At 42.9% G+C, this 22745-nt stretch overlaps 1 protein-coding gene across 10 annotated transcripts in view; it reads left to right on the top strand.

Moving 5' to 3' along the window:
* Positions 1–22745, top strand: part of MEF2A (myocyte enhancer factor 2A) — a 206480-nt gene that overhangs the window by 141233 nt on the left and 42502 nt on the right. For 5 of the 10 annotated variants that reach the window (XM_073568783.1, XM_073568787.1, XM_073568784.1 and 2 more), the window contains exons 4-5: positions 20923–21039; positions 21109–21246. The exons of 1 other annotated variant lie outside the window; for it this stretch is intronic. In XM_073568783.1, coding sequence (XP_073424884.1) covers positions 20923–21039; positions 21109–21246 — 255 coding nt within the window. The remainder of the gene's footprint in view (positions 1–20922; positions 21040–21108; positions 21247–22745) is intronic. 4 more of the 10 variants (XM_073568789.1, XM_073568791.1, XM_073568788.1 and 1 more) reach the window with 2 other exon arrangements.

Here is a 22745-nt window from a genome sequence, read left to right on the forward strand (position 1 = left end):
CAGCTGCTCTGCTTCTCCCCGTCATAGACTTTTGCTGTGACTCATGAATTGTGTCGACAATATTGACCTCCTGTTTCTACATAGAGCTTAGAAGGATTCTGCTAGCCAGTTTTTAATTATGTGATGTCATAGACCTAATGGAAAACATAAGCTGGGTAGAAAGGCAAAATGAGCAATTGTAAGTACACATTGCTCTATAGTATGATGATTGCAATATATTAAGAGGATAGAGATTTGGATCGGACTGTTTTTTTAATGGACCTCCAGGCCTAAGGCCGGTTTCATAGGGCCACACTACATGTGTGGACCCTAAGGACCCTATTTGGTTCTACTGATTCAGTGTATGACTGAATCCATCTAAGTTTGGTTTTATATGTCCAGAATGACTGCATTGTACTTTCGCCAAGCCAGACTCCCCGTGATTCAAATGAACTAAAGTAAATCCCAAAAACAAACCAGTGCGATTGCTGCCTACAAAACCGTACAATGCTCGAGTCTAACAATTATGTGGCGCACTTAATTATTCTATGTTAAGTTGTTCTTGTATAATTCTTTCTTGTGTGTTGGATGTAATTATTTGGCATTGTTAATAGTTCAGCAAGCGGTACTGGAGTCTTACAGAGGTAATTTCCCATGAATTCTGTTATTTTATTTTTATCGATTTCCTTTCCATTTAAAAAACTTGTATGCCACAAGTAAACTTATAATATGGTATATTCTTTTTGTGTGTGTGAAATCACCACTACTTTTACAGTGACCTCAGATTCTTAAACTGGACTTTAGACATTTTTTTTTTTTTTTTTTTTTACTATTGCCCATCTTGACATAAAAAATGCATTGCAATAGTAGTGATTTTTTTCAATGTTTAAAGGGGCTGTCTACTTGCCCGGACAATTTTGTTTATTAAATGCATATATTTTGAGCTAAAAATCATTATTGCAATTTGATTTAGTAAAAATGTTTCATTATCTAATTTCTATAACGTTTGTCTTGCACTGTGTATTGCTGGCTGCAGAATGAGTCAGCCAAGTTTCCATCAGTGAGCTCGATCTGACAGTCTGATAAGAGAGTTTGTAACTATTTGTTTTTTTTTCCTCTTTAAGAGCTCATCTTAGCTGATTTATGGCCCCAAACTATAGGAGAGTAGGATTTGCAGAGAAACAGACAACTTGTGCAAAATGCTTAATGAATCACAATTGCAAAAATTATTTTTTAATCGAAATTGTATGCTTTTAAGTAAGCGGGAAGAAAAGTCCTCATAGGTTTAAATCTCCTGATTGCTTAAGTCCCATAGGTAGAATTCACGTGCTAGAATTTCTCTGGTAGCAATGGGAATTCTGTTCGGTTTATGATCCAGCTATATAGTTTGTGAAGCCACGTTGACTTTAAAAGCCTAGAAATAAGGACTGTTATAGTCTGAAGCCAAAAAGGCATATTAACGTGCATTGACTACTTGGCTCTAGGTAGCACTGAATATTGCTCTGTAGCATTTAGCAAGAAATAGCAGAGAAAATCATGTATGCTCCATCGCCATTTACAACTGATTACATAGGCACTAGAAACACAACTCTGATTACATAGGCACTAGAAACACAACTCTTATTAACAATTGGCCCTCGCGATCGTGTTGCGATGATTTTCATCTCCGCTATGTGCTCTGAAATGTTACAGCGGCCTATTTCCCAGGAGCTCAGAGATAAAGGTTACAGTTGTCAAGTATCCTGTATATGTAAATCATACTCATGTTCGCTTTGAAACGTCACTGCCACACTATAGCCATCAGTCCCGGGAGGAGGCTTATCTGTCATCTGTCATTTTATCAGAACTCAGCCTGACGTTGCATAAAAGTGACATGTATGTTTTCTAATGTATTCTCCTGTATATTTTTAAAAATCTCTTAACTCATGGTAAAATGGACTAAAAGGAGTGTGAGCGCCCATGGATAGCCCTATTTAACTGAGCAGCATCTATTTGACACCCTCCTGCAGGAGCATTTGTTGGCATAAATCTTTGAATTCAGCACATTGAACAGATTAGACCATGTTCACACATTCAGTATTTGGTCAGTATTTGTAAGCAAATTCCAGGAGTGGGTGATAAATATAGAAGTGGTGACGTGTTTCTATTATACTTTTCCTCTGATTGTTCAACTCCTGGTTTTGACTTACAAATACTGGGGTCAAAAACTCATCAAATGCTCAGCATGTGAACGTGGCCTATTAAGAGTCCCTTTAAATGATGTGCTGAAAAGCAGGCACTGATTCATCAAATCTTTTACTCCAAAAATGTGGCTTGAAAAGCAGAGTTGCAAAATGTTGATGCAACTATTGAGTTGCGGCCAAATTTAGCTATATAACTTTTGTTGTTTCATACCATTTTCTCGCAGCTCTGACAAAATGGACAGCGTTAGAGCAGGACAGGGCACGGCCGGGGTGTGACGCCACAGCTTCTCTAATTCATAACATGCTGTAGTGGTTCTCTACACCGGAAATCTCACTCCAGTCCCTGACTGGAGTTAGATTTGTAGTGTAGTGATTGGATACATAGACCACTCGTCAGTCGCTCCAGATTCATGAAGAGGCATCCATCCCTTTATGAATCAGGATCTTCTGACTTCTCCACTACCCCTCATCAAGACCGATGAAATATTCACTGGTGTTGATGAATCTGGACCAATATGTGTGTTTTTTGGCTCATTTTTAACCCCCATGAAAATGTTACACTGACTGACTAAGTAAAAAGTTACAGTGCGGTCTTTACACCCAATTCAGACATCTGTTTATTACATACGTGTTGCAGCCATGATTTTCACAGAACATGTACCCATTATAGTCTAAGGCCGTTTTTTTTTTTTTTTAGGAACCGAGCGACTGCTAAAATAAAGAGACCCTTCCACTTTTGATCTGAGTCGTTGCTCGTACTGGGTAATTCAAGTCTGTGGGAAAATTTGGACAGCGCACTAGTTGCATCCTAGTAGTGTGCTTTTTTTTTTCTTTTTACCGATCCGATGTTTCTCTTAGGAAACAGGATTTTTGCATTTGAGAAAAACTGATGGTAGAATCTCTATATATAAAAATGAATGTGTGTGTGTGTGTATCACCAACCAATCACGAAGCATCTTTCATTTCACCAGAGCTGTTCAAAAGAAGCTGAGCTGTGATTGGTTGCTATGAGCAACAGTTTTCCTTGCAAACAATCACTAAGCATCTCTAATTTCACCAGAGCTGGATAAAAGAAGCTGAGCTCTGATTGGTTGCTATGACCAACAGTTTTCCCACTTGACAACACCTCAGCAGACACTGACATAGTGGGAGAAATATAGCATCTTTGGGAACATAAGCTCCCAGCCATTGTCTGCCCCCCTGAAAGGAGCACATGACAGAAATGAATCCCCCCCTCATTGCCCATATACCATCACACATCCTCCATCCTATAGGCACATCTTCCCTTTTAAAGTGATCATTGGTATGGAAGTCAGAGCAAATCCATCCAGCGCTTTGGTTTGACTCCAGGCCTCTCTCTCTTAAAGGGATCCCCGGTATGGAAGTTAGGACTGTTCCACTCAGCTCTGCGGTTCTGACCCCAGGGTCTCTTAAAGGGATCATTGGTATGGAATTTAGGGCAAATCCACTCTGCGCTTTGGTACTGATCCCATGCCCTTCTTAAAAGGATCTCCTGCATGGAAGTTAGGGCAAATCCCTCGGCGCTCTGATTCTGACCCCACAGTTCTATTAAAGGGATCATTGGTCTGCAAGTCAGGGCAAATCCACTCAGCTCTCTGGTTCTGATCCCAGGCTCTCTTAAAGGGATCCCCGGTATGGAAGTTAGGGCAAATCCACTCAGCGCTCTGGTTCTGACCCAAGTCCTCTCTTAAAGGGATCTCCGGTATGGAAGTTAGGGTAAATCCCTCAGTGCTCTGATTCTCACCCCAGGCTTCTATTAAAGGGATGATTGGTATGGAAGTCAGGGCAAATCCACTCAGCGCTCTGGTTCTGACGCGAGGCCTCTCTTAAAGGGATCCCCGGTATGGAAGTTAGGACTGTTCCACTCAGCGCTCTGGTTCTGATGCCAGGCTGAGGGGATGATGTGGGATATTTTGGGTAGTAGTCCGGTGGCTCTGGCTGATGGGATGATGTGGGATATTAGGAGTAGTATTCCAGTGGCTCTGGCTGACGGGATGATGTGGGATATTAATGGTAGTAGTCCGGTAGCTCTGGCTGACAGGATGATGTGGAATATTAGTGGTAGTAGTCCGGTGGCTCTGGCTGACGGGATGATGTGGGATATTATGGGTAGTAGTCCGGTAGCTCTGGCTGACGGGACGATGTGGGATATTAGTGGTAGTAGTCCGGTGGCTCTGGCTGAGGGGATGATGTGGGATATTAGGAGTAGTATTCCAGTGGCTCTGGCTGACGGAATCATGTGGTATATTAGTGGTAGTAGTCCGGTGGCTCTGGCTGATGGGATGATGTGGCATATTAGGAGTAGTATTCCAGTGGCTCTGGCTGACGGGATGATGTGGGATATTAGTGGTAGTAGTCCGGTGGCTCTGGCTGACGGGATGATGTGGGATATTATGGGTAGTAGTCCGGTAGCTCTGGCTGACAGAATGATGTGGTATATTAGTGGTAGTAGTCCGGTGGCTCTGGCTGATGGGATGATGTGCCATATTAGGAGTAGTATTCCAGTGGCTCTGGCTGACAGGATGATGTGGGATATTAGTCTTAGTAGTCCGGTGGCTCTGGCTGACGGGATGATGTTGGATATTATGGGTAGTAGTCCGGTAGCTCTGGCTGACGGGATGATGTGGGATATTAGTGGTAGTAGTCCGGTGGCTCTGGCTGACGGGATGATGTGGGATATTATGGGTAGTAGTCCGGTAGCTCTGGCTGACGGGATGATGTGGGATATTATGGGTAGTAGTCCGGTAGCTCTGGCTGACGGGATGATGTGGGATATTATGGGTAGTAGTCCGGTAGCTCTGGCTGACTGGATGATGTGGGATATTAGTCTTAGTAGTCCGATGGCTCTGGCTGACGGGATGATGTGGGATATTATGGGTAGTAGTCCGGTAGCTCTGGCTGACGGGATGATGTGGGATATTATGGGTAGTAGTCCGGTGGCTCTGGCTGACGGGATGATGTGGGATATTAGTGGTAGTAGTCCGGTGGCTCTGGCTGACGGGATGATGTGGGATATTATAGGTAGTAGTCCGGTGGCTCTGGCTGACAGGATGATGTGGGATATTAGTGGTAGTAGTCCGGTGGCTCTGGCTGACTGGATGATGTGGGATATTATGGGTAGTAGTCCGGTGGCTCTGGCTGACGGGACGATGTGGGATATTAGTGGTAGTAGTCCGGTAGCTCTGGCTGACGGGATGATGTGGGATATTATGAGTAGTAGTCCGGTAGCTCTGGCTGACGGGATGATGTGGGATATTATGGGCACTAGTCCGGTGGCTTTAGCTGACGGGATGATGTGGGATATTATAGTGAATGTGGCTATGCGGAATGGGTGGGGCTCTTTACTCAGAGAGATATATATATATATAAAATCATTATAATTTGTTATAACTAACCGTAGTTAGTTACTATGCCCGGGCAGCCTGGAAACATTCTTCATGCCCCATGAAAACGCATTGAGCAATGTGCAGTCCTATGTAAAAGAAAATGAACCATAACGTATAATGATATGATAAATTCATAGATCTTTCTCTGATTAGCAAATCTGATGAGACGTTACATACAAAATGCTTTGCCACTTGGCAGAGTGTAAATTTGGTCATTTTAATTAGACTTCACATCTGGGTTTTCTCGGTGAGAAACAAATTTACTGGTGTATACCTAAATAGCCATGTACTCTGTGCACTTATATAGCAAAACCCTTTCAAGTTGATATCTGAATATTGGGGAGGGCAGTGTCAAATGTTATAGCAAAACAAAAAATACAAAATATTTTTCCAATTCTGACACTACAGAATCTCCATCTATTGTTTCCAGTTGTTGACGCGTGATCACTAAGCCAATTTGGTGGTCTTAGCAGCCATGTGCCATCCCTCCTTCCCTATGATAAGCTCAGATTCCGCCATTTCATCAGTGTGGGATTTTTAAATTTTTTTTAATGTTAAACATTTAAAAATGTGAACGCTTGTTACTGTGAAGAAAGAAAAAAAGGTGATAGGTGGCGGCCATGTGTTGTCCCTTTTTGTTTCCTTTTTAGGAGCTCAAATAGAATGGCATCTTATTGATGTTGAAACAGAACAAATCTGACGTTTATTTAAATCTCTTTAGACAAAACATGTGAACAGCCACATGCTATAATGGGCACATGTTGTATCCATGAAAAGCACAGCTGGAACATGTACTTGAAAATTCGATGTCTGATTGAGGTCCATATCGTAACATCAGAAAGTAACGCTACTAAATGAGTAAATGTATGATGGAAGTGCCATCCTTGTCTACAGACGAGTGCGGACTGAGGCTATGTGCACACGGTGCGGATTCTGCTGCGTTACCGCAGCGGTTTTGGCCCTGCGGAAACGCAGCAGTTCCGCAGACCAAGTACAGTACAATGAAACCCTATGGGTTTTCAAAAACGTTGTGCTGGCGGTGCGTTTTTGCTGCGGTTTTTTTTCCGCAGCATGTCAATTGTTTGGGCGGTTTCACACCTTTTAACATGAGGTGTGAAATCGCAGGGCAAAACTGCAGGTCACTTTACCTGCCGTTCCGCGCGGAAAAAAACGCAGGTGAATCTGCAGCGTGTGCACATAGCCTGAGGCCTATTCTTGCTTTACTGGTGTCTCTGCAGCTGTGTGCTTCCTGCACTGCTAATTGAAGAGCCATTGCACACAGCCTATAGAACTAGTAGAATAGTGGGCCCAGCACTTTACCAGTCTCTCTTCTCCTGTGTAGGGTAGATCAGGCTTATAAACAGGAACGATGCCCTCAGTGATGTCACAATAATGGGACAATGAGCACTGTGATGGTACAGTAGTGGGATTTTTTGGTCTCTGCAATTACTGTACAGAATTAATGCAGATTTTGAGATGACTGTACAGAGATGCACAGAGTGCTGTCACAAGGGGATAATGTGCACAGCAGTGTCGCCGTAAGGGGATAATGTGCACAGCGGTGTCGCCGTAAGGGGATAATGTGCACAGCAGTGTCGCCGTACGGGGATAATGTGCACAGCAGTGTCACCGTAAGGGGATAATGTGCACAGCAGTGTCGCCGTAAGGGGATAATGTGCACAGCAGTGTCGCCGTAAGGGGATAATGTGCACAGCAGTGTCGCCGTAAGGGGATAATGTGCACAGCAGTGTCGCCGTACGGGGATAATGTGCACAGCAGTGTCACCGTACGGGGATAATGTGCACAGCAGTGTCGCCGTAAGGGGATAATGTGCACAGCAGTGTCGCCGTAAGGGGATAATGTGCACAGCAGTGTCGCCGTAAGGAGATAATGTGCACAGCAGCGTCGCCGTAAGGGGATAATGTGCACAGCAGTGTCGCCGTACGGGGATAATGTGCACAGCAGTATCGCCGTACGGGGATAGTGTGTACAGCGGTGTCTCTGTACGGAGATAATGCGCACAGTGGTATCTCCGTACGAGGATGATGCGCACAGTGGTGTCACCGTATGAGGATGATGCACACAGCGGTGTTGATGTATGGGGATGATGTGAACAGCGGTGTTGCTGTACGGGGATAATGCGCACAGTGGTGTCCCCTTAAGGGGATAATGCACACAGCGGTGTTACTGTAAGGCCGGGATCACGAGTCTCTCGCATCAACACCCGGCGCTACCACCGGCACTTGGGACCGGAGCTGCGACTGCATAGAAATACATGCAGCCGCAGCTCCGGTCCCGAGTGCCGGTGGCAGTGCCGGGTGTTGATGCGAGAGACTCGTGTGAGTTTCTCGCATCACACACGGTAGTGTGATCCCGGCCTAAGGGGATAATGCACACAGCGGTGTTACTGTATGGTGAGGATGCACATAGCGGTGTTACCATACGGGGATAATGTACACAGCCGTGTTGCTGTAAAGAGATAATGCACACAGCGGTGTTGCTGTAAAGGGATAATGCGCACACAATGGTGTTACTGTATGGGGGTGGTGAACACAGCGGTGTTACTGTATGGGGAGGATGCACACAGCAGTGTTACTGTATGGGGAGGATACACAATAGTGTTACTGTATGGGGAGGATGCATATAGCTGTGTTATCGTATGGGGATAATGCACACAGCGGTGTTACTGTATGGGGGTGATGCACACAGCGTTGTTACTGTATGGGGAGGATGCACACAGCAGTGTTACTGTATGGGGAGGATACACAACAGTGTTACTGTATGGGGAGGATGCACATAGCTGTGTTATTGTATGGGGATAATGCACACAGCGGTGTTGCTGTATGGGGAGAATGCACATAGCGGTGTTTATTGTGTTTATTGTATGGATATAGCGCACACAGCTGTGTTACTGTATGGAGAGGATGCACACAGCGGTGTTACCGTATGGGGATAATTATATAGACCTACATAGAAAACGGAGTATGACGCCATGAAATCAATAAAATAGGTTATAATGTCAAAAAATATTCGCTCTTTATTGATACAGGTGCATAAAAAGTGTACATTACAAAATATAATCATATGATCAGATGTCGGATATGACACTACAAAGATAAAGGGGATGGATACACCGCACATGTATGGTAAATGCAATGATACCAGCAAATCAAATTACAGCTCCCCAAAGGAATGCATGAAAACAGGTACCCATGCTAAAGAGTCTCCCATTTAACCATCAAGTATTACTATCAAAGTGAAGTGCATAGCACACAGCATGGGGAGTTCATACAAAAACTTTCCAATAAAGTGCTATGTGCAAGAAAACATGGGGAATTTTGTAGAAAGGTGATCATGCTTACCCATTACAAAAGTGCATGTGCGTAGTGTCCAGCCCCAAAACCCCTGCGCACGTTTCGCGCTAGGCTTCATCGGGGGGCATGTGTAATGGGTAAGCATGATCACCTTTCTACAAAATTCCCCATGTTTTCTTGCACATAGCAAGTATTATGTTCATTATTATGTTGGATTATGTTAAATCGTATGGGGATAATGTACACAGCGGTGTTGCTGTAAAGGGATGATGCACACAGCAGTGTTACTGTATGGGGATAATGCACACAGCGGTGTTACTGTATGGGGATAATGTACACAGCGGTGTTGCTGTAAAGGGATGATGCACACAGCGGTGTTGCTGTAAAGGGATGATGCACACAGCAGTGTTACTGTATGGGAATGATGCACACAGCAGTGTTACTGTATGGGGATAATGCACACAGCAGTGTTACTGTATGGGGATAATGCACACAGCGGTGTTATTGTATGGGGATAATGCACACAGCAGTGTTACTGTATGGGGATAATGCACACAGCGGTGTTACTGTATGGGGGTGATGAACACAGCGGTGTTACTGTATGGGGAGGATGCACACAGCAGTGTTACTGTATGGGGAGGATACACAACAGTGTTACTGTATGGGGAGGATGCACATAGCTGTGTTATTGTATGGGGATAATGCACACAGCGGTGTTGCTGTATGGGGAGAATGCACATAGCGGTGTTTATTGTGTTTATTGTATGGATATAGCGCACACAGCTGTGTTACTGTATGGAGAGGATGCACACAGCGGTGTTACCGTATGGGGATAATTATATAGACCTACATAGAAAACGGAGTATGACGCCATGAAATCAATAAAATAGGTTATAATGTCAAAAAATATTCGCTCTTTATTGATACAGGTGCATAAAAAGTGTACATTACAAAATATAATCATATGATCAGATGTCGGATATGACACTACAAAGATAAAGGGGATGGATACACCGCACATGTATGGTAAATGCAATGATACCAGCAAATCAAATTACAGCTCCCCAAAGGAATGCATGAAAACAGGTACCCATGCTAAAGAGTCTCCCATTTAACCATCAAGTATTACTATCAAAGTGAAGTGCATAGCACACAGCATGGGGAGTTCATACAAAAACTTTCTAATAAAGTGCTATGTGCAAGAAAACATGGGGAATTTTGTAGAAAGGTGATCATGCTTACCCATTACAAAAGTGCATGTGCGTAGTGTCCAGCCCCAAAACCCCTGCGCACGTTTCGCGCTAGGCTTCATCGGGGGGCATGTGTAATGGGTAAGCATGATCACCTTTCTACAAAATTCCCCATGTTTTCTTGCACATAGCAAGTATTATGTTCATTATTATGTTGGATTATGTTAAATCGTATGGGGATAATGTACACAGCGGTGTTGCTGTAAAGGGATGATGCACACAGCAGTGTTACTGTATGGGGATAATGCACACAGCGGTGTTACTGTATGGGGATAATGTACACAGCGGTGTTGCTGTAAAGGGATGATGCACACAGCGGTGTTGCTGTAAAGGGATGATGCACACAGCAGTGTTACTGTATGGGAATGATGCACACAGCAGTGTTACTGTATGGGGATAATGCACACAGCAGTGTTACTGTATGGGGATAATGCACACAGCGGTGTTATTGTATGGGGATAATGCACACAGCAGTGTTACTGTATGGGGATAATGCACACAGCGGTGTTACCGTAAGGGGATAATACACACAGCGGTGTTACTGTATGGGGATAATGCTGTGTTACTGTATGGAGAGGATGCACATAGCGGTGTTACCGTATGGGGATAATGCACGCAGCAGTGTTACTGTATGGGGGTGATGAACACAGCGATGTTACTGTATGGGGATGATGCACACAGTAGTGTTACTGTAAAGGGCTAGTGCTCTGCTGCTGAACCTATAGCAGCTGCCTTGTCAGCTTCCCTGGTAGTTCTACATTTATACACAGATGTTAGCTGTGTGTGTACATGACCTGAGAATGGGGCAGTCAGCCTTGCCGCAGTCCATCCCGCTGTTGGACCATGTGCACACGGTGCGGATTCTGCTGCGGATCCGCAGCGGTTTTGGCCCTGCGGGTCCACAGCAGATTTAGGTGTGTTGTACAGTACCATTGTTTTCAATGGTAAACTGAAAAATGCTGTGCACATGCTGCGTTTTTTTCTGCGCAGATCTGCTGCGGGTTACAATCCGCAGCATGTCAATTCTTTGTGCGGATTCCGCTGCGGTTTCACACCTCATCCATTATGAGTTGTGAAACCGCAGGGCAAAACCGCAGACTAATCCGCAGATAAGCTGCAGGACTTTTGTCCTGTGGATTTTTCAACAAAATCCGCACAACCTAAAAACTACGTGTGCACATACCCTTAGGCACCTGTGGCCCAGATATTTTATACTCCTGGACTTCCCCTTTAATTACTGCATTGTCCTCTAAAGTTGTCCCCATCTTCAGTGTCTTCAGGCGGCCATAAACTTATCTATGTGAATGTTTTCACTGTGAAATGCTGCAGAGTGGCTGTGACCTTTGTGTGATGTCCCCGTCCTGAGGGGGAGCCGGTTATAATCTGTGAGAAGCAGGGGCCGGCTCGTCTCACACACGGCTCCTTGTCCTTGTAGTCGTTTGATTTCTTGTTTCTTTTGTGGTGGTGGTGCTGTGTAGATAAGTCTGTGAGCATCATGTGCAATAATATTTGTATTGCTACAGCAGATTTCATTTTTAACTCACGGAGTCCCTGATAGGTAAATTTGTCTCTGATGGTTTACACATTGGATAGAAATTTAGGATTTTTTTTTTAAAGCTATCAACAAACGAGCCCTGGCTCATCACCATGCCTAGTGAGATCGACAGGCTCATTTCTAGGGCAAGAAAAGCTGCTGGAGACAGGCAGGGCAGTTGATGGTCACCGGGATGACATGTCCAATGGTAATTCCCTAGCCTAGACTATCCAGTACGAGCCCTTCATTAGAGGGCATTATAGACATTGTAATTCTAATGTTGGCAGTGAAATTCGATGCAATGTCCTAACACCGCTGACCGCCTATATAGTGACAGCAGATCCACCCATATTAACATAGGATGATGTGTTGCCAATAATATTTTGGAGGTTTTATGTTTTTTTTGTTTTGTTTTTTCCTTTTTTCTTTCAAGCCCATACAAAAGATCTCAAATATTTTTAACTTGATCTTCAGGTGATTGCCAGTCCGTTTCCAATTGTCAGCAATGACGGTTCCTATGAACTCTTGTTCTCCAATTATTGTTTTACCTAAATGGACTGAAAAGTTAGGGTCGCACAACAGTTTTCTCCACATCCGAATAAAAAACGGTCCAATTACTTTGATCAGATTGACATAAATTTTCTCGAACATGGAGAGAAATAATAAATACAGAGAAGGCTCTACTCCTTCTCACTTCTGTTAGTCAGTGATAATCGGACTACACTCGGATGTCATCCCAGTGGGTGTCCAGTTTTTTTTTTTTTGTTGTTTTTTTTTATGGACCCGTGCACTTGCATTGCCTTCGGTTCGAGGAAGAAATTGGCCATGTGCACAGCCCCATAGAATATCATAGGTACGAGTGGCTTCTGTGAAAACCACGGATAGTGCTCCTCTGAGAAAATCAGTCATGTGCACGGGCTTGAACAGTCTTCTATGCTTTTTTTTTTTTTTTTTTTGCATCCAGGGTAGATGGAAAAACAGCACCTGATGAGGCATGTTGAAACCCTGGGGGAAGGTGGCTTTATAATTTGCTTGTCAGCAGATCCTGTGTAAATTGGCAGGCTCGGCCAGCTTTGACCTAATGTATATGGCAAACACAGAATGTAATGCTAGTTTCAGAAAAATTTTGTCATACTACTATGTTTCGATTTGTTGATGTTCCTGAAGCTTAGACCCCCACAGATAGCTGATATGAAGACACAAGCAGCATGATGTACTCACTCATACACTTTTCATGAGACCGTACACCACCACGAACACCCTGTCTCTGAGGATTAGCTGAACACCACTAAAGAGACAGAGCTCAAATGAGACCTTCTGCCCTTTCATTTTGCAGTATGGTGCTCTACAGCAAATTTTCCTTCTAGATTGAAAATATGGACCAGTTTAACTAAAACTTAACTTTTAATCAACCTTTAAAAACATAAATCAACAAAAAGTGCCATACAAAGTGCTCGTGCTGAAGTGATTAAAAAATTGTTCAGTGCCGCCTGAAATCACCCATATAGGACAATGGGGCACTCGTTATATCATTTTATACCTTGTTTCCAACAGCCTCTTAGTGTTGCATACGTATCGGGCCTCAGTCCCTAAATCCAGATATAATGAAGAATGGCCTATAGCCCCACATATAAATTGTCCTTTTATGGTTAATGCTGTTTTCTAGGCTCTAATACAGTCCGTATAGGACATTAATATAAACAAAAAGGAGACCCTTACATTTCCTTTCTGAGGGTGTTTGATATATGTACAGTGGCTCACTTTTTGTTTATATTAATGTCCTATATGGACTGTATTAGAGCCTAGAAAACAGCATTAACCATAAAAGGACAATTTACATGTGGGGCTATAGGCCATTCTTCATTATATCTGGATTTAGGGACTGAGGCCCGATACGTATGCAACACTAAGAGGCTGTTGTAAACAAGGTATAAAATGATATAACGAGTGCCCCATTGTCCTATATGGGTGATTTCAGGCGGCATTGAACAATTTTTTAATCACTTCAGCACGAGCACTTTGTATGGCACTTTTTGTTGATTTATGTTTTTAAAGGTTGATTAAAAGTTAAGTTTTAGTTAAACTGGTCCGTACCAATCTGCTACAAAATACACATCTCGTTATTGGTAGATATACCCCTGCTAATATTTTTTTTTTTTTTTTTTTTTTTTAGATTGAAAATATGCTCTGCTTTTGCTAATAAGTGCCGTTTTCGCTCATAAATACTGATGTAAACAAATCCATGGTAATATCCACAACATAAATTAAAGCTGGAAGTTTATTAAATTCACATGCGTCACTGCTACTGTAATACGCCACGAAAATCCTCTGCGTTTACGCTCTTTGGGAACATACCAAGACCCCATTCAGACGTCCGATTTTCACGTTTCTTATGTTTGTGTTTTTCACTAATAGAACATGTACCCATTAGGCTCCATTCCAAGACGAGTATTTGGTGAGTTTTTGATGTTGCAGATTTTCTGCACCCATTAAGTAAATTAGGTTACTAGCATTTTTTTTTTCCAAAATACACAACGTACAAAACTCATCAAAAACTCATTGTGGGAATATAGCCTAATAGTCTACATGTCTATGTTTGCAAAATAAGTGTAGAGTCCGCTAGGAAACAAAAAAAACAAAAGCTGTCTTTTATTTGTTTAATGGGTAGTGATAACTGGATTTAGTTAAAAATTTTTGCATTTCTTTTTTTTTTGCAGACTTAAAACTTTTCTCAAATGCAAATCAAAGTTAAAAAAAAATTAGATCTAGGACTTTCCATGACCGTTTCTGTGGCGGCTATGGCTTGTCATTACTGCAGTGTTGTAAGTGCAGCTGAAAACTGACATGCATGGGGAAATGCTTGTAAGCCCTGATTGAGGGGCACTAAACAGTTACACTATGCAATTGTATCCATTTAACAAAAGGGGCCATCTCCTGTAATGAAGCCTGTAAAGTGCTTTTAAAAACAAGCAATTCTACAATTTAGCTCCTATTAGGGTATGTGCACACATTGCGGATTTCTGTGCGGAATTTTCTGCGCGGAATCTGCATCTCTTGCCAGAATCCGCAGGTCAAAATCCGCGCGTTTTTTATGCGGATTTCCTGTGGATTCCTATAATGGAATAGGTGTAAAAACGCTGCGGAATCCGCACAAAGAATTGACTTGCTGCGGGAAAAAAAACGACGCGTTTCTGCATGGATTTTCCTGCAGCATGTGCACAGTGTTTCCTCCCCCCAAGAATAACATTGTACTGTAAATCACTTGCGGATCTGCAGCAGATCCGCAGGGGCAAATCCTCTGCGGGTCCGCAGCATATCCACAACGTGTGCACATACCCTTAAAAACCTCTTCGTTCTTAAGGTACTGTCACACTTAGCGATGTACCAGCAATGCCGACCAGCGATATGACGCGGTCAGGATCGCTGGTACATCGCTAAGTGGTCGCTAGTGAGCTGCCACACAGGCAGATCTCACTAGCGACATCGCTGGGGACGGGGGTCGCTACTTACCTGTCACACACAGCGATCCTGACGTCCTCCCGCCCGGCTCCACGCGTCGCTCGTCGTCACAGCAGGAAGCGCCGCAGGAAGCTGACGACGAGAAACAGTCCAGCCTGTTCTCGTGCGATCAGCGATAACCAGCGGGGGAGCGGGTTGTAGGTAAGTATCAGACACAGCGATGTCGCTAGCAATATCGATATAACGTCACAAGTTATAGCGATATTGCTAGCTATATCTCTTAGTGTGAACAGGCCCTTTAGGAATGGAGGGATTTAAGGCTACGTTCCCAGGATGAGATTTTTTATGTTCCCACGGTCAGTAAACGCTGCGGGTTGGGCGCGTCATACATCCGCAGCGTCCAACCTGCAGTGGCCAAATGTTACAGCATAGTGGATGGGATTTCTTGAAATCCCATCTGGACTATGCATGCACCAGCACCCGCGTCTTCCCTGCAGAGACGCACATGCGGCGCATCTTTCCAGACCGCAGCATGTCTATTTATATTGCAGAGACGCTCAGACTCCACAAGATAAATGTCACCCATACAATCTATAGGATATGGTGATTCCGCACGGTTCAATGATCGCATGCGGATTCATTTGCGTTCAAAAGCCGGCAGCGCTTTGGCTGCAGCGGACATGTGCGTCTAAAGCGCTGCCTAATACTGAATGTGTGCAGATACTTTTATATTTCACTGCTCGTTGCCTGGGTTCCTGGCCACCGCTGCAGTCTATCCGAGATGGATGGTTTCCTAGTACAGGAGCACGTGTTTCCAAGCTCTTTACTTTTAGAGCTTGCAAGCGCTGCAGCTGGCTGTATCCAGACCGTGTCCGTGCCCCTTCACTCCTTTGCTGCTGCAGAAGCCCAGCGGTTTCTGCTTGCAGCATAAGACAGCGCACCGTTCAGGCCAGCCGCTAGTCTGTCCTCAGGTGTTGTGCTACTCAAGAAAGAAGAGACCATTTGTTCAAGGTGCTGAATATACATATTTTTACTGTATTTTGGAAAGTTAAAAAGAGCAAATGAAAAGAAACAACTTGTCGTCATTATGAGCGTGGCTGTCACACCAGAGAGCGCTGGCGAGAGACATATTGTAGCCTGACTGAGCTGCTAAGACGTTCACAATGTGCTTGGCATTAGGCAGGCTTTCCAGCATGGTTGGGGTTAACAATAACAAGCAGATAAAGTGACCACAGATTACTGACAGCTTGGGAAGGTTTTGGAGGAGAGCAACATCCGACCTTCAAAGACTGAAACAACAGCTCCATGTATGGCCGCGGCCGCGCTCTTACCCACCTGATTGGCCATGCCGCTCTCGGAGCAGTGACAGGTGCTGGAGAAAGCTACACCTGTTCCTTCATGTGCTGATGTAGCGAGGTTTGCGAAACGCACAACACATGCCAAAGTAATGTGAGATGGACTTGCAGTGCATTTTAGCTAATGATCACCACCAATCTGCCACAAATTAACCAATTACACCGTGTTACTGTAAAAAAAAAAAAAATGCTTAACCTCCTTGTAAAGCGAGTGAAGCAAAGTGCTTTGTTCTCTGAAGCAAATCCACAGCAGATTTCCAGGCTCATATGGTACATTTTATTACAAAGAAGAATTAGATGAATGCTGGCAGAGCGATAAACCACAATGCAGATTTCACTATAATAATCTGCACCCCTACACAATAGAGCACGTTATATCCTTGTACACACGTGGTCAAAATTGTTGGTACCCCTCGTTTAATGACAGAAAAACCCACAATGGTGACCGAAATAACTTGATTCTGACAAAAGTAATAAATCAAAAATCTATGAAATGAACAAATGAAAGTGAGACACTGAAAATAAAGTGACAAAAGGGACATGTTAAATCACAGTGTGTCCACTAATCAGCATCACAGGTGGTCTACAATCTTGGAATCCGTGAGTGGGCCTTTATAGTGGGCTACAGATCACTGTGCTGTTTGGTGACATGGTGTGTATCACACTCAACATGGACCAGAGGAAGGGAAGGAAAGAGTTGTCTCAGGAGACTGGAAAGAAAATTGTAGACAAACATGTTAAAGGTAAAAGTTATAAGACCATCTCCAAGCAACTTGATGTTCCTATGACTACAGTTGTACATATTATTCAGAAATTTAAGCTCCATGGGACTGTAGCCAACCTCCCTGGACGTGGCTGCAGGAGGAAAATTGATGACAAATCAAAGAGACGGATAATACGAATGGTAACAAAAGAGCTCAGAAAAACTTCTAAACAGATTAGAGGTGAACTTCAAGCTCAAGGAACATCAGTGTCAGATCGCACCATCCGTCGTTGTATGAGCCAAAGTGGACTTCATGGGAGACAACCAAGAAGGACACCATTGTTGGGGGAAAAAAAAATCATAAAAAAGCCAGACTGGAATTTGCCAAACTACATGATGACAAGTCACAAAGCTTCTGGGAAAATGTCCTATGGACAGATGAGACAAAAATGGAACTTTTTGACAAGGCACATCAGCTCTATTTTCACAGATGGAAAAATGAAGCGTATCAAGAAAAGAACACTGCCCTTACTGTGAAACATGGAGGAGGCTCTGTTATGTTCTGGGGGCTGCTTTGCTGCATCTGGCACAGGGTGTCTAGAATCTGTGCAGGGTACAATGAAATCTCAAGACTATCAAGGGATTCTAGAGAGAAATGTGCTGCCCAGTGTCAGAAAGCTTGGTCTCTGTTGCAGGTCATGGGTCTTGCAACAGGACAAAGACCTAAAACACACAGCTAAAAACACCCAAGAATGGCTAAGAGGAAAACATTGAACTATTCTGAAGTGTTCTTCTATGAGACCTGACCTAAATCCTATTGGCATCTTTGGAAAGAGCTGAAACATGCCGTCTGGAAAAGGCAACCTTCAAACACGAGACAACTGGAGCAGTTTGCTCTTGAGGAGTGGGCCAAAATACCTGTTGAGAGGTACAGAAGTCTCATTGACTGTTACAGGAATCGTTTGATTGCAGTGATTGCATCAAAAGATTGTGCAACAACATATTAAGTTAAGGGTACCATCATTTCTGTCCAGGCCTATTTCATGAGTTTTATTTATTTTAATTCTGTGGAAGCATGGTGGAAAAGCAATGTCTGACTTTCATTTGTTCATTTTCATAGACTTTTGATTTATTATTACTTTTGTCAGATTCAAGTTATTTCTGTGACCATTGTGGGTTTTTCTGTCATTAAGCGAGGGGTACCAACAATTTTGACCACATGTGTATAAACAGAGTCTTGTGTGGACCACTAAGTTGGTACATTAGTGTGAAACATTAGGCCATATGACTGATGCCATGTGCTCTGGGTGAGGCCACTGTAGGGTTTTATCTGGCCCATGAGTCAGTGCAGACATGGAAATTCCCTAGTCTAGCCCAGCGTGCGGCTGTACATGACTGTGGTACAGACCTAACCGTGCAAACATCTTATACTACCTCTGCAGCAGGGGATTCTTGTGCTAAACTTGTGTTACTACGTAAAGTACGACAATAAGTTGTATTCCTAAATCATAGTGCACAGTATACAAAGTAATATAATGTACAACGTATACCTCTACTATACATTATATCATGGAATGAGTGTATCATAGTATATATAATATAAAGTATTGTATAACATTTAATTACTATGAATGCTACTGCAATAAATTAGATTTTAGAAATGTTTTGCTATACTTACTGTATATTAATGATACAAAAAATATGATAACATTTTAAGACCTACTACAAGAAGGTGTTATAAAGTCCGATTGATATATTTATTGTATCCTTTTTATTTTTGTACTATTTTTGCACAATTCTCATTTAGTAAAGAAATTGTATCAAGTATAGAAGATATTATCTATCCATAGGATTGGGAAAAGCTTGTTGGTTGCTTGGTATATTACAGTAGTCCTGTAGAGATAGAAAATGCGCATCACTGCTTATCTCCACTCTGTTTTGTTTTTTTCATACGTCCATGTGACATTCGTGAGACATCTGCTTTTAAACATCAAAAGTTCATAATGCGCAAATGTGCATGATCAAATACAGTTTCCGAGGTTAATAATGGCAATATATCTGTAAAAATCAGATACTGATCAGATGGATGCTGCTGCACAGATTCGTGTGAAATCCACCTTTTTTTTTTTTTTTTTAATGCACCTATAAACTTGAATGGGCAAGTGTCATCCGGGACTTGGAAGAGAATACTACATGCGGTGATGGTTTTTCACACGGACACTCTGTCATCTGGGCCGTGTTGAATAATGTTTTCTACTCGGACAGAGCTTGTCCGTTTAATATATTCATCTAAATGAACCCTTAAAGGGGTTATCCAGGGCTTTTTTTTTTTATTACATTGTACTTAAGAATTAACATGCAAGTAGTTGCTACCTATGTTCGTGTTTTGCTTTGTGCCGATATCTGCCACCTCAGAGCAGTCGTAGACGGTTTCGGTCAGCGATTCGCCAGTTCCGGCTGACATCATGTCCTACAGAGCAGCAGTTTCCTTTTCGTTCTGCTCTGTTGACGGAACATGACTGTCGACGACGTCATGCTGATTTACAGCTTGTTACCTGACTGCGGGAAGCTGACTGTCAGCATGAGGTTGGCGGTCTTGCTCCATCCACAGAGCAACCCAGAAGAAGAGCTTCTCTCTTGACATGGAGCAGTTGAATCGCCGGCAGAAGCCGTTGGTGACCACTGTGAGCTGGCACCGGGCACAAAAGGCAAGTACGGTAGTTACCAACTACCTGCCAGTTCGTTTCCAGGTTTTTGTTTTTTTTAAGGAGAATTTGTACTTCTAGGACTTGGTAACACTTACTAGTTTGATTACTGAGAGCAGATCCAGCTCATTGTAGGTTTCTTTATATGTTAATGCTGGTCAGTATTGTACATCAGTATTTGTAGGCTAAAACCAGGAGTGGGTGATAAATACAGAAGTGGTGATGGGTTTCTATTATACTTTTCCTCTGATTGTCCCACTCCTGATTTTGGCTTACAAATACTAGAGTAAAATACTGACCAAATACTGAACGTGTGAATGTGGCCTAAGGGTCTAGTAGCCATGTAAATACATAATGGAAAAATTCAAGCTAAATTTTCTGTGGAATCTCAAGTAAAAATCTCTGGCAGTACTGTGAGTTTCTGGCCTGGATTTGCAGTTTCACTGGCTGCCGGTCCACATGTGTATTTGCACCATTCAATGGGGTTCATCTTCGTACCTCTATCCAGTGCACTTATTTGGGTGGACATTTCACTTATTGAAGCAGTTATGGAAACATAATTGGAAAAACGAGCCACTGTAGTATAGTAATGCAAGTTTCATATTGGAAACAATGAGACGTGTTTTGTAGAAGTTTGTCAGGTCAGTTTTGGCACAGAACACACATTTGGAAAAATCTCCTTGTGAACATACCCTACAGGTGAGAGTGCAGCCTTCCACACACAGTAGAAAGGTCCAGGGCTGCTGAGGTTGTGATTTATGCCATTTTGCCCATGCATAGGTTTTTTTCTTCTGTGCTTGTATCTTTCTGTGTACATATTGTGTATGTTCAGTAATAAATACTTCTGACTCTCACATCTCAAGGTAGTATATGCCTTCTATCCCCATGTCTGGTGAATCCTTCTTCACAACCAGTGTAGTCATTATTGAGGTGTAATAGACCCATTTTAATCTTGAAGGGCAGAACTCCATTAGACTCAGTCTGAATATTCAGTTAGTGCAGTTTGTTAGTGAATTTTCCAATTGTGTTTCAGACTCTCAAAAAGAAAGGCTTAGATGGTTGTGAGAGCCCAGATGCTGAGAGATACTTTGAGGAGGAGACATTCAGCAAACTAAATGAAGATAGTGATTTTGTTTTCAAGCGAGACCCTGTAAGTATTGTTTTGCCCTTCTTCCCTTCCTTGTATGTGTTGATCCTTTTTATTGACTTTACTGTCTAGGCACTGAACAAGAAGGAGCACCGAGGGTGCGACAGCCCGGACCCAGACAGCTCTTATGTCCTTACACCCCACACGGAGGAAAAGTACAAAAAAATTAACGAGGAGTTTGATAATATGATGCGCAATCATAAGATCTCTGTGAGTACAAGAGTTCTATTTATTTCCTGGCAAACAGTATATTCACACCATAGTGGTCTGCCGGAGTAGAGAAGTCATGTATTACCCTCCATTCACTTCTATGGGAGAATACAGCCATGCAACATCATCCAATGGGGCATACAGTTTTTGGAAAAATATGGAAAACGAGTCATATGAACGGTTTGATATTGGAACAATCCAGTTTCTACTATTTATGACCTACCAGAGACCACAGGCTTTAAACCATTGTCTAATAGTCAAGGTGCAGAGAACTTGTCCCTAGAAAATCTACACCCAAAATGTAAAATTGGCTTAATCTGCTGATTTAACGTGTGTGTGTGTGTGTGTGTGTGTGTGTGTGTGTGTGTGTGTGTGTATATAGTAAACCCACTTTAAAAAGTTGAGATTTTAATCAATATCTCACTGGAACAATTTTCAAAATTTTGACAAGACTGTGTTTTGTGTTTTCATAGAATGTTTTTTTAACCCATAACATTGAAGGTCAGGTCAATAATATAACTTTCATTATAAAATCTTCAGTTCTCTCTAATTATTTGATGCAAAATGAGTACACCCCACATCTAGTATTTTGTCTGACTTCCGTAATATTTAATGACCGCACCAAGTCTTCTGGGTATTGAATGAACAGGTTTGCTACATATAGCAATATCTATTGTCCTGTTGGAAAACTGCATGTCTACCAAGTAGCATTTTCTCTTTCAATATCGAGCAGTAGATTTGTGAATCCATGATGCCATCAGTGAAATGTAGTTCCCGACACCAGCAGCTCTCACGCGAACCAACATAAGGATGCTGTAATCACCATTCATTGAGAAAAATTATTTTCGAATAATGCCTAGTGCCTATAGTGAAACCTGGTGGTGGCAGTGTCTGTATGTGGGGCTGCATGAGAGCTTCCGGTGTCGGGGGGTGTGGCAAATCCACAGATGTACTGCTCTGTATTGAAAGAGAGGATGCTACCATCACTTCATGCCCTTCGTAGACATGCACTTTTCCAACATGACATTGTCCAAAACCGACATCTGTTGAATTTCTGAAGAACAGGGTGAAAGTGATTCAGTGGCCAAGTATGTCCTATATAAATGAACGGACAATGGTATAGCTATAATACAAGTCAGACATTGCCTGGTATATGATGGAGGGGACACAGCTCGCACTGTCGTCATTGGGGCTATAATACAAGCCACAGTCAGCGTGTCTAGTGAATAGAGGAGCGGACACCACCATGATAATCTGCTGATCGGAGAGGATCCAACCCTCTGCCTATTTGGGATCTGGTAAGGCAAGGCCATCAGTTTTAAAGTCCCAGAAAAACCTTTTTAAATCTGAGCACAAGTCTCCTAGAGAATTCTACGCCTTCTGTTTGTGCCATGTATTCTGGCTGTTTTCTGTGCCTTGGTGTGTACTTGTCAGCTCTATCCAGGAATACAATTATTTCCATAAACAGATGGGCTTTCTTGCAATCTGTCAACCTGTTG

This window comes from Dendrobates tinctorius, unplaced genomic scaffold (genome assembly GCF_039654945.1).
Source record: "Dendrobates tinctorius isolate UK_male_01 unplaced genomic scaffold, ASM3965494v1 ptg000022l, whole genome shotgun sequence".
Taxonomy (NCBI): Eukaryota; Metazoa; Chordata; class Amphibia; order Anura; family Dendrobatidae; genus Dendrobates; species Dendrobates tinctorius.